Source organism: Convolutriloba macropyga, chromosome 8 (assembly GCF_964194025.1).
Source record: "Convolutriloba macropyga chromosome 8, txConMacr16.3, whole genome shotgun sequence".
NCBI classification, from domain to species: Eukaryota; Metazoa; Xenacoelomorpha; order Acoela; family Convolutidae; genus Convolutriloba; species Convolutriloba macropyga.
The window spans coordinates 1,674,581-1,687,285 of NC_134475.1; the positions used below are offsets into that span (position 1 = coordinate 1,674,581).

General features: G+C 38.0%; 1 protein-coding gene across 3 annotated transcripts in view; it reads right to left on the minus strand.

Annotated features, from left to right (window-relative positions):
• Positions 1-326: 326 nt before the first annotated feature.
• LOC142344374 (uncharacterized) overlaps positions 327-12,705 on the minus strand; it is a 35,626-nt gene continuing 23,247 nt past the window's right edge. The window contains exons 2-10 of one of the 3 annotated variants that reach the window (XM_075395974.1): positions 2,436-2,491; positions 2,320-2,372; positions 2,155-2,260; positions 1,985-2,064; positions 1,834-1,910; positions 1,715-1,768; positions 1,525-1,649; positions 841-1,149; positions 327-560 (exon numbers count right to left, since the gene is read on the minus strand). In XM_075395974.1, coding sequence (XP_075252089.1) covers positions 485-560; positions 841-1,149; positions 1,525-1,649; positions 1,715-1,768; positions 1,834-1,910; positions 1,985-2,064; positions 2,155-2,260; positions 2,320-2,372; positions 2,436-2,482 — 927 coding nt within the window. In that variant the 5' untranslated portion in view covers positions 2,483-2,491 and the 3' untranslated portion in view covers positions 327-484. Of the gene's footprint in view, positions 567-789; positions 1,150-1,524; positions 1,650-1,714; positions 1,769-1,833; positions 1,911-1,984; positions 2,065-2,154; positions 2,261-2,319; positions 2,373-2,435; positions 2,492-12,705 lie in introns of all 3 variants that reach the window. The other 2 variants (XM_075395973.1, XM_075395975.1) reach the window with 2 other exon arrangements.

Sequence of the window (12,705 nt, forward strand, 5' to 3'; positions counted from 1 at the left end):
CACGTGATCGAAAATTTGCTCGCGCAGCAACACTTCACACGTCTTTTCTCAGAAAATTTTATGAACAAAAACTAATCTAAAACTTCCCTTCACTTTTGATTTTAGCTCAACATAGTGACTTAAAAACTGGTTTTCACGTGAGGCATCGACTGTTGCATCTTTCCAGAATAATTCGACCGATTAACTAGATAACTATAACTCCTCTTCGAGTCGTAAAAACAGGCCCGCTATAATAGCCGGATTAGCAGATAAGGGCGGCTATTACTAATTAAACTCAAAGTACAATTTACCACTGCCGACTAGTGCTTGGACCCAATGAAATAAAACATTTCCCCATATTAAATTAATACAGTATCATACTATGTAAAAACAATATCCATCATTCATCAAATTTTAAAGAAATGCGTTTTTCAACCAATTAGGCACCTAGGTAACCCCTTAGGTAGAATACGAATGCTTTTCCAACTTCAGCAATATCGAGAAATCACGTCCGTCTATCTGAGCTCCTGCTGCGTTTTCCTCTCGATCGACTCGACGAACGCTTTCTGTTACCTCTTGATCTTGATCTGTCAACAAGGGAAGTTAAGCATATCCAGCGATACCTCTACCAATGAATCATGGTTAAATTTAAAGGCGTCTTTAGTTCAAAGTAAATGCAAAAAAGCTCTCTTCATAAAGCTGGATCTTCAATTATCAATTCTGAAGTTTTTAACAGTTCATCACGAAAAACGAGGTCAAGTCCTGCTTGCTTTTTAAAAGTAAAACGTTCAACAAGAAAAAGAGACGTACATTAAACCACATTTACAGCCCAACACTGCTTCAAAAGAAGCATCCTTTTACCTAGACCTGGAGTCCCGTTTGCGATCTTTTCCACTGCTTTTGCCATTTGACCTTTTCTTCATTGAATTGCTTTTTGATCTCGACCGCGAACTTCGTGATCTTGAGCGAGATTTCGCTTTCCTTGATTTGGATCGAGATTTTTTAGACCTCGACCTTGAAGATTTTTTGGATCGAGACTTAGACGATGATTTCGATCGCTTGCGTTTCCTGTTAGACCTGGATCTGGATCTGCTACTCGACGACGATGAGGAAGATTTTGAACTTCTGGATGAGGAAGATGAAGAAGACGACGAACGGCTTCGGGATTTTCTAAGAAAATATATTTATACAAAGCTGCGGTTCAGACTGAAAGACGCTCCCGTATAGTTGCATGCAATATGTACTCAAATTTAACACTTTTTATAATATCACTGGCACTTCTTCATAGCACAACTAAATCAATTACTGCTCGTGGTGCATAATCTCCTATGCGACTATTTTAACAATAGAAGAACCTGACAATTGAATGGATAGTACAGATATGAGGCCGAACAGAAGCCCTAGATATTTCCAAATTCTGTACTACTGCGTGGTGTTGAAATTTCTGAAAATTTGACTTAAATATTTGAGTTAACACCAAAAGAGAATAGTAAATATGCTACCATGTTTCGCCTAAGATTTAACAAGTCTGCCTTTTTCCCATACCTCTTCTCTTTCTTCTCTTCGCTATCGCTATCCAAATTATATTTTGAGGCATCTCCTTCATCGTCGTCATCCTCATCATCATCCTCTCCGTTCATATCTGATTTTTCCTTCATTCCTCCAGAACTCTATATGAATTTTAGATACACAATCTATAGTTTAAAAAATTCAAGGCAAGCTGTAGATTACTTACCGATTGATCAGTCACGTTTAGAGCTGCACGTAACTTCTTCTTTTTCCTGCCAAACTATAAGACACAAATGAATGATATTACTCATTACAAAATACGCAAACGGAAAATCGAATACTTACGTCGTCAATTTCATCACCCGAAGAATCTCGATCTACGTATTCAATATCTTGCCTGTCGTTGAAACCACCACCATATCCTTCAAAAAAAAATTTGATTAGCACTACATGAACAAACCCAATAGAAGCAACTGACTGATTTACGCCAACTTACCGGTTCGTTCGTCCTCTTCAACTTTGGGAGCATTGCACATATTACAGGTATTTCGTCGGGCCCAGTTAATGTTTCCGCATCTGGAATGAACCAGAGTTTCAATTTAGCTTAACAACCAGGAGGAAAAAATCTATGATCCTCATTAAGGATAAAACGAGAACCACTCTGACTTGTTACATCTCCAATCATCTGCTGAGAAAAGGCCTCCACTTTTCTTAGCTTCACTTCCTCCTATTTCTTTAGCTTTCTGTTTTTTCCAAGCTTTGAAGTCTCGACCTTTAACAGAACACGTTTAAGCAACGTAAAACGCATATGCAAATTTAAACAAAACAAACCTTTTCCACATTTAAAGCATTCAGTTCGGCGGGCAAAATTGGAGGCAGAGCAGCTGAAAACATTGTTATACAGACTTTTCAGTGAAGCAGTATTTCAAAATACTCCAAATACGTACTTCTCTTCAGTACAAGTCCAATCACCGTCTCTTGCTTGCTGTGGCATCAGCTGTATCTACAAAAATCGTACAAAACTAAACTGTTGGTAAGCTCACGATTAATTGCTGGGCCTTCCTGTCAACAAATTCACGAACTGTTTTGTTACGAATTTGCAATTTTAAAACCGGCAATGGTTTTAAACTACGACGGAGCAGTGTAGAACTAACAGAAGAAAGGCAATATTGAGCTTAGGAGGGAGATAGCACGGGTGTCTCATTTTCAATACAGGTATCAAATGGATTGAGAATCAGTAATTCTATTTAAAACCTATTTAAACCTATTTAAAACTGACTAAAACTGTGAAAAAACGGAAAGCCCTTCCCCTAAAAGTAGTTTTAGTAATAGATCCACTCGTCGGCAGCAAGTCAACTTGTAACTGCGTCGACGTTTGCAATGTTCAAAAATTATAATCAAATTATTAACACAAAGAGCGTACATTAATACCCATTTATTTGACTATGAAGCTGGATAAATTTTCACCCATATTGAAATATGTTACGAAATGAAGAAAAAGCTCCAATTTTTGAAGGTATTAGATGTCTTTTTTAATAAAATATTTTAATTGCAGGCACATTTTTCGTCAAAATTTGTTTATACTTGCATCAAATTCTAATTAATCGTCAAGGAATCACAACGACAACTGGCTTTACGTTAATGTTCGAAAATTATAATCAAATTACTAACACAAATAGCGTACATTAATACCCAATTATTTGACTATGAAGCTGGTATAGCAGCCGCCCGTGCGCAATATGTATTATCTTTTGTAGTTGAGCGTGGTACTTGTTTAAAATACAAGGATTGAAGTTTAATTAATAAGTAGATAAAAGCAGAAGAGAATTGTTTCAAATAAATGAAGATCTAATTGAGTGATCAACTCTGAAGGTAGGTTTATTGTTCAATGAGTGAGTTTTATCCTCAGTTTTGCCAGTATCCAATATCGGTTCTATCACCGTGGTAAATTAACCAAGTAAATACTGATATGTCACAATTGTTAGTATTGCTCGAAGCCCGAGCTTTGTCTATTTCAATCTGTCGACACCTATCAAGATTGTGTCAGTCATTAATCAAGTAATGCATTAAAATTTAAACTAAATCTTTGACCTTGAAACCCAAGGTTTTTAGTACACCCCTTTTTTACATACGTGTGACACTCACACTGCCCCCCTCTCAATAAGAATAGAGTGTGCCACTCACTCACATAAAATCAAACAAATTTTACATCTCGATACATACGCGTTTTAAAATACAAAAAGTTTGTACTTTTCATATCAAAAGTTTAGGTATCAGTTTTCGTCATTCCTGACTTTCTCTGCCTCGTCCAGCCCGAAATTGTTGTACGCTTCTCGCGCCCCATCGTTCATCAGTATTTGGTATGCTCGATTAATGGTCTTGAAAAACTCCTCATCTCCACCAGCATCAGGTTGAGTCAACAAGCTCAGTTTGTGGTAGTGTTTTTTGATCTGATCTTTTGAAGCAGAACTTTTTACCAACAAAATCTCGTACAATGTCGCAGGCCGATTCAATACATTTTTATTTCGAATCTCGAAAAAACACTTCTCTGTGGCCTTCGTTTTGGCTCTCTCGTTCTTCAAAGAATGCTTTTGTCTATCAATTATAGTGTCTTTCCTTCGGCACTCACTCGCCAAGTACTGGTTATAGTTTTCCAACTGCTGAAGCTCTGACCTCAATTGGTCATTCTCTTTCTCCATTTTCTCCAGTGCTTCGCTCTTTTTATCAGTATTGACTTTTAGATCGGCTAACTCCTGCTTAAGTAAGTCGATTGACTGCTCTTGTTCGGCATTTCTAGCTGCCGCCGCCTTTAAGTTATCTCTTAGCGCCCCACACTCGGCGCTCAGTTTTCCCAATGCTTCTCTTGTTGCCTCTTTGGCTTTGTCGCAATGTCTGTGTAGTTTTTGTCGAAGCTCGACAAGATCTTTTTGGAGTAAAGAGTTTGTACTCTTCAATTTCTCTAACTGCGCGCACTGGCTTTGCAGTTCCACTTCAGTCTGCAGAGCTCGGGACCGAATATTGGCGGGTGCCAGAAGTTCTAGTGTAGACACCTTCCGAGTCCGTGACAGACAAGATTCCACTCGGTACACTCCCGGGGAAATCTCCGAAATAACTTTCCACAACTCTGGCATATAGTACACATATTCACCAATTTGTGGAGTCTCACTGCCTGCTATGTTTAATAAAAACCATTTTTGCTTCTAAAGTTTCTCATTATTTTCAGTCTTGATCTCAAGACTTCTCCCTTATTTTTAATTGTCTTGAACTCAAGACAACTCTTTTTAATTTTTTTTTTTGGTCTTGAACTCAAGACAACTAATTTTAATTTTTTTTGGTCTTGAACTCAAGACAAGTCATTTTCATTTTTTTTCCGTCCTGAACTCAAGACAAGTCATTTTCATTCCTTTTTTTTGGGTCTTGAACTCAAGACAACGCATTTTCATTTTTTTTTTTACACAACCGACTCTTTCAAGGACTCTTTCTCTTCAATCATTTTCTTTTGTTCTTGACGCTCATTAATTAATTTGAGTAGTTGATTATACATACGTGTTCCCGTTACAGGGTCGAGATTCCGCAACAGTTGTTGCCAGGAGGCTCCATTAATGACTAATCCTAAATAGATGAACAATTTAGGAAAATTTTTCACAACTTGGAATATGAGGTAGACTGTTAAGACTGACACAGCAATATCCTTAGCTTTTAACCAAACGTATAAGCTTTCAATTTTTAAGTTACGAAAAATTGTTATTTCATTCGTTAGAAAAAATTGTTTTTGGAACTGAGCGTTCCAATGAATAAAATTTTCATGACTGTATTTTCCATCCGAATTTCGGAATGCTTCCCGACTGATAATTCCTTTACTATCATGGCGAATTGTTCGAGCAATTTGACTCTGTTTTACGTCTGATATGGAGAACAGGCTGCGATGCAGGTTTTCATCACTTACGTTTAAGTTATTATTCATCGACCACTGATATATCTCACGATTGAATTTCTTCAGCGTTTCTCCATATTGTTGAAAACTGCCGTCTTCTAATTTCACAACATTTGGGTACAGCGGGTTGCATGCAGCGATTGTATAATTATGATACAAAATTTTTGTAATAGGGTCCATATATCTAATCGAAGAAAAATTCTGACCCTCTACTAACACAGGAACTTCTTCTGTGCATAAAGGAAGTTTAGTTATTGTTGCTACCATCTTTGCACATTTATGAACATATAACACAGATCCTGCTCTTTCGACGTGAGTTCCTTTCTCGAAGAGCGTTACCGATGGACTAACAATGTTTTTTGATATTTCAATCATAGTTTGAATTTTTAGTCGTTGAATCTCGCATTGGAGTGTTCTAATTTTCACAAAAGAAATTTCTCTCTCCTTGAGAAGTTCGAAATTCAAGGTGTCAACAACGCTTGAAAGAAACATTTCCATGGATATTTTAAGATTACCAGTTTTCAGTTCTGAACTTTCCTCGGAGTAAAAAACACCTGGAACTCCGGTTGTTTTCACCTGCTGTCCACACAAACTAATTGCTTTTTCCTCTAAGATTTCTAATGCAAAATCTTCATATTTGTTTTTGTGTAATATTTTTCCGCTGATAAAAATGGTCTTGTTGTTACCAAAAATTTTTACAGGGTCCTCCTTATTAAAGTGTTTGATCGTTTGACATGTTTGCTCACCTCGATTTTCAAAAAAATAGTTTACTAAATCGTCTTCAAAATATGTGGTTTTGATAAAAACAGTTTTCGAGAAACCTAGGGGATCCTTAAAGCTTAAGAGGTTTCTTTGTATCAGCTTTCCCCAAATTGTTCCTATGTAAAGTTTTGCATTGATCATCACATTTCCAATAAGTTTTACTCCTGTAGGTGAAACCCACTCTACAGGCTCAGCATACATAGCACCTTCACGATTATTTTTTTTCATGAAGCTCTGGCTATGCTCCTCGGCATACGTAGTTTCACTTGCTCGTTGTAAAATCTTTTCCGTTACTGAATTGTTGACTTTAAAGGTTTTATCTCCAAAACCTGGTAAAGCAAAGTTTTTGTTTTGCCAAATGCTCCTACAGGTTCCTTCGTTTAATGGATATATGGATTTTAAGAGTCTTGAGTTTTTGGTAATAAAGACAACATCGTCATATACATTGCTCTTTTTAAGTGCAGACACAGTATATGCCGCTTCATACATGCAAAATCTTAATTTTATCTCGGACTGAACCTCAGCATATATCAAACTACCTTCTTCTATTGTGTTCGATACTCGAATTTTGTTATCACAGTTTGTACTGTAATCCAAAGAATATATTTTTGTTGATACGATATTGTCAAAATCATAGCCGTATAATTTAATACAAAGTGAAGGAGAAGCAAAAACGGCTAGCAATGCCAGATACAAACATAGTGATATTCCATCACACGATGCTCCAGACGAACTCGTCTTTCTTTTCGATTCCATTATTTCTTTCTGGATTTTCCTGAAACAAAAACATCATCAGTTTCCTGGCTGCTAAAGTACTCCTCATCTTGCTCAGTAAAGTAATTTTTTAATCTCTCAGGCACCGATTTTAATCGACTGCTAGACCTTGTAGCCATTTTTGGTGCCCTGGCATTACTATTAATCTTTTCTTCAGTACTTTTTGTTTTACTACTAGATTCCTGTTGCTTTTTTTCTGGTTTTGGAATTTTTGTTTCTGCTGATTTTTTTTTCAGTGTACTCGGTAGGTTTTGATGAAGTTGCACCTCCTCCCTCGGGAACATTTTGTGCCTTCTCTTGCCCTTTAGATATTTCTTGCTCTGATTCTTTAGCTTCATTCTCAGGCGTTTCATTTGTAACATTTAGTGAATCGCTAGCATCCTCAGCTTCGGATTGATTTTCTGTGTTTAGATTGCTTTCACTGTCTGTTGATGATTCTATTTCAATTATATCGTCATCGTCTGAGCTGTTCAAATTGCTATTCTTTTGCTTCTTACTGGTTGTTTTTCGTTTCGCCTGAGGCTCAGGCGTGAATGGTTTTTCTCGTGTTTTATATTTTTTCAGTCGGTCATAATGGACCTTGATAGCTTTCCTCGTCTTTTTATCTTCTACCTTGAAATTCAAATCGTTTATAATTTCAAAAATTATGTATGGTCCTCCATAGAAAGAAGTAAATTTCCTTGTTTCTCCTTTTTTAACCGTTGGGTTGAAAACTAACACTTCTTCGCCAATTTTATAGCACGGCCCATACTTACTGCGATCATAATACGACTTCTGGCGTTCTTGTTCGACATCCATATACTCTCGCATCAACTGGTGTGTTTCCTGTAGTTTCTGTTTCATCGTGAAAACATAGTCACTTGGTGTTGCATATATTGTGGTCTGTGGTGTGCTATAGATGCAGTCTATAGGTAGCGACAGTGGAAAACCCAGTACCACAAACGCTGGGCTGTATCTTGTTACACTATGAATTGATGATCGATATGCCATCATCGCTAAAGGTAGAAAATTAGTCCACTCGTGTTGGTATTGTCCTATATATTTGGAGAGACATTCTTCTATTGTTCGATTTGTTCGTTCAATCATCGCGTTCCCTTGTGGGTGGTAGGATGTGGTTGATGTCCTCTGAATTCCTAGTTCACTGCAGAGACTACGAAACAATTTAGACATGAAGTTTGACCCTTGGTCACTGTGTAGATTGACTGGACAGCCGAATCTTACTATCCAGTGTTCAACAAACGCTTTTGCCACAGTTTTTGCCTCTTGATTGGGTAACGCTACAGCTTCGTACCACTTACTGAATTGATCACCGATAAGCAAAATGTACTTGTTTCCCTGAGACATGGGAAGTGGACCCATGATATCAAGAGATAGTTGCCAAAATGGATGACTAGGTTTCCATTTTGAGAGTGAATGCCGATGTTTCTGCTTAGTGCCTTTCCTTTTTAGGCAAACGTCACAGCTTTCTATCCAGTTTCTTACGTCCCTTCTCATGCACGGCCAATAAAACCTATCGCAAGCTCTTTTTTACGTTTTCTCTATACCAAAGTGTCCTGCGCTAGGCGAATCATGCAACAGCTCAAGAACGTTGGATACTCTACCCCAGGGTACCAGCATTTGGTAAACAGTTTCAAAGTTAGGTTCTGTTTGGTGTTTTCGAAACAAAATCCCTTCTATGAGAAAAAGATTTTTATACTGAACCCAGTATTTCCATAACTCCTTTGAAGCTCCGTTTCTCATTTGCCGTGGTTCCGGTCTTTTTTTTTATGACCCATGAAAATACTTCTTTGAGTATATTGTCATTTTGCTGCGAATCTCGCAGTTTTACTCTCTGCAGTTTGTGTAACTGCCAACCTCGACTACTATAGTCGGTATCGTCTTGCTCTACGTCTAGCGCAATAGCGTTAACGAAAGATGTTTGTTCCTCATCTTCTGTGTTTATGCGCGAAAGACAGTCAGCGTGTGGGATTTTCTTTCCTGCTCTATGCTTGATGTCAAAATTAAATTGCCCAAGTTTCTCTATCCATCTTGCGACCATACCGTCTGGTTCTTTAAAACTATAGATCCACACGAGAGCCCTGTGGTCCGTTATAATTAAAAAATGCTGACCAAGTAAATAGTTTTTAAAATAATGGGTAAAATGAACTATTGCGAATAATTCCCGCTTAGTTGCTGAGTAGTTTCGTTGACTTTTACTCAAAGTTTTGCTAGCATATGCAATAACTCTATCCTCAGTTCCTTGTTTTTGTGTAAGAATTGCTCCGATGCCTGTCAACGATGCATCGGTAGTTAATGTATATTGATCCCTATCGTTTGGATATCCTAAAACTGGGGCTTCTAAAAGCTTTTTCTTCAACTCTGCTACCGCACTTGTGCACTCTGTACTCCATTCAAATTTATTTGATTTATTTAGTAACCTGTAAAGAGGTTCTGCTGTTTTTCCGAAACCCGGAATGAATTTTCGATAATAGCCCACAAGGCACAGAAAAGCCCTGACGTCTTTTAGGGATGATGGTTCTTTCATTTTTTCTACCGCTCTTACTTTCTCTGGGTCGACCTCGACACCACTCTCAGATATAATATGTCCTAAAAAGCTGACGCGCTTTTGGAAGAAATTGCATTTTGATCCTTTAATCTTTAATCCATTTTCCGATAAACGTTGGAAAACCAGCTCTAACCGTTTAAGATGTTCTTCAAAATTTCTTCCGAAGAGGATAACGTCGTCTAGATAAACTAAAGCTACTTCGTAAGAGAGACCAGAAAAAATTAATTTCATTAGGTTTTGAAAAACTCCTGGTGCAGAAGATAGTCCCATAGGGAGCCTCTTCCACTTATATAGGCCCAAAGGTGTAATAAAAGCTGCTACATTTTGACTCTCTTCTTCCAGCGCCATTTGAAAGTATCCCGACAGAAGATCAATGTTTGAGAAGTACATGTTTCCCTCCAGTGAATCAATAACCTCATTAATTCGCGGTAAAGGCCAGCATATTTTCTCTATTTGTTTGTTTAGACCACGGTAGTCTACAACTAAACGGTAGGTTCCGTCTTTTTTTGGTACCAGTAATGATGGTGCTGCCCAATCAGAGTGTGTTGGTTCGACTAAGTCATCTCGTTCCAAGTCTTCGACAATTTTCTTCATGGCTTTTCTTTTCTCAAAGCTCATGCTGCCGTATGTACGTCTGAATGGCACAGCATCATTTTTTAATTTTATTTTATGATAAATTCGGTCGCAAAATCCCATATCATTTGAGTTTCGCGAAAATATCATTTCATATTTTGTGCAAAGTGACCTCAGTTTTGACATATCCTCACAAGACAAGCTCATTGAACTTGAGTTCACGTGTTTGTTGAAATCAAATTCGTCCCTATGCTTTTTATTATTGTCGGGGTTATTTTGTTGTACTCTTGAAATCTTTTCAATGTTTTCCGCACATGCGATTCTCGCATTTTTGTAAACTTTCTTTGCTTCTAATGTAGGGTTCAGAGCTCGAACCCATACGACATCATCAACCATGTCATTCAGCGATCTCGCTATTAATAAGTGTGATTTGTCTTCAAACCCTTTCATAGGTTCGACCATAATTTCTGTTTGCTGTGTTATGTTACCTTCTTCATCGATAATTTTGCATTTAATGAAACCCTCGCAGCGACTAGGTAATTCTTGATCCTCAGCAGCAATTAAAAACAGATTCCTATTACTTCGTTGGGATGGGGCCAATTGTAATGTTTTCCCAATCGCCCCGCAAAAAAGTTCGTTCTTTCTGAGATTTAAAATACAGTCAAAATTGTACAAGAACTCCATGCCTAATAAACAAGGCGTTATCTCAATTCTGGTCACTAGAATCTTGACTGTTATTTCACATGTAAATTTCTGAAGTTGAACTTGAATATCTGTTGACCCCATTATAGGCATTTTCCCGTTATTGGCAGCTATTATATTTTTATTGCACATTCTGATCTGGCTTGGTTCCCCCAATTGCTTGTAGAGTGTGTCGCTTATAATATTAACACTACTTCCACTATCAATTAAGGCCATTATTAATTTGTCTTTTATCATTATTTTTGCGAACAACGCCTCCACTGGGCTGTTTCCGACACGCAAGGTTTTTACGTAGCCGGCTGAAAATGAAGCCCTGCCATTTCCAGCTAATTCTCGTTTAAATACGGACAATTTCGTTTGAAGTGATTCGGGCTCCCGCATTCGAAACAATTTTTGCATTCCCTAGATGCATGGTTTCGCTGACCGCAACGGCGACATTTTTCTTTCTCGAAACTCACCGCTGCCTTCGACTGCTCGGCACGACTCTCGTGCGATCGATCTCGGCTTCTGTTCTCACCTCCCGGTGTTAGCGAACGCGCTCTACTTTCGTAATTGTTTCGTCTATGCTCAGCGCTGCTTCTAGTATAGCTATTAGTATTTCTATTTCTATCTTCGTTCTCTCTTGAACTTCGCTGACTACCGCGCAGAAACTCTTTTGGCCGCGCTCCTTGCGATGAAAACTTTTGATTCTCTCGCCTATTAGGTTGATTAGTCTGCAGTGTTTGCACTAAACCGTTAATCGAATTAACCAGTTGTGTGTTTTCATTCGACTGGATGGCAGAAACCCGCGGCTCATTATCCTCCTCCTCAATTCTCGTGACTGCTTCAATGTGTAGTGCTCTTTCTAAAGCTTTGTCTAAAGTCATATCCGCGTCACCCAAGTTCTTTCTCAGGTCGAGTCGCACCTGACTATTTTCTATGCCTTCGAGGAATCCTCTCAAAATGAGATGTTCTCTTATCTCATTAGACTCCTGAGGGTATGCTTTCAAGGCTAAAGTTTGCAAATCACCGAGAAAATCTGTTAATTTTTCACCAGGCTGTTGGACTCTCCTAGCTAGCCTCCCCCGGAACACTACTGGTTTCTCATTATAATGTTGTCTGAAAGCCTTTACGGTTTCGTCATTACTTTTTCTAGTGTCCTCCGAAAGTGTACGATAGAAATCAATAGCCGACTTTTGTAACCTTAACGCGAAATAATGCGGCCGTTCATCAATTTCGGTCTCGGCGCCGTTTACTGTTTCTTTTCTTTGCCACTTTTGGAGTTGTGACAAGAGCTCAAAGTGTGTAATGTAACTTTCAAAATCATTTGATCCAGTAAACGGTTCCGGTAACAGCGTTTTTGAGGAGTGCCGCGCCATCCTTCTTTTATTTATAAGCTGTTGTTATTCAAAATATTTCACTAATTCTGTTCGAAACTCGAACTATTTTTCCGACACTCTAGTTAACAGCTTTTAAATATGATTGAAACTCTAATTCCCTCGTCAATAAATGCAAAAAAAACTCGAGGTTTAATGCTTGAGTTTAAGTCAAATTAAGTCAAATTAAAAGACTGATGTTTCTGAACGCTATTTTATTATCAAAAGAACATGTACGCCCTGATTTATGCTTTTCAAATTTTTAGGGAGTACTCACTTTATAGTTCCAAGATGGCAGTTGTTGTTGTCGAATCCCGACAGCAGTCCACAATTCCTCTTCCGGGTCGTGATGTTAAGACGTCGAACTCGAGTTTAAAAAATTGGTTTTCAAACAAAAAATAGATTTCTTTTGGAAATCAGTACAACGCTCAATGTTATTGGGTGGTGGTTTTCTATTTACTTTTAATCTCTGTCGCCACTATAGCAGCCGCCCGTGCGCAATATGTATTATCTTTTGTAGTTGAGCGTGGTACTTGTTTAAAACACAAGGATTGAAGTTTAATTAATAAGTA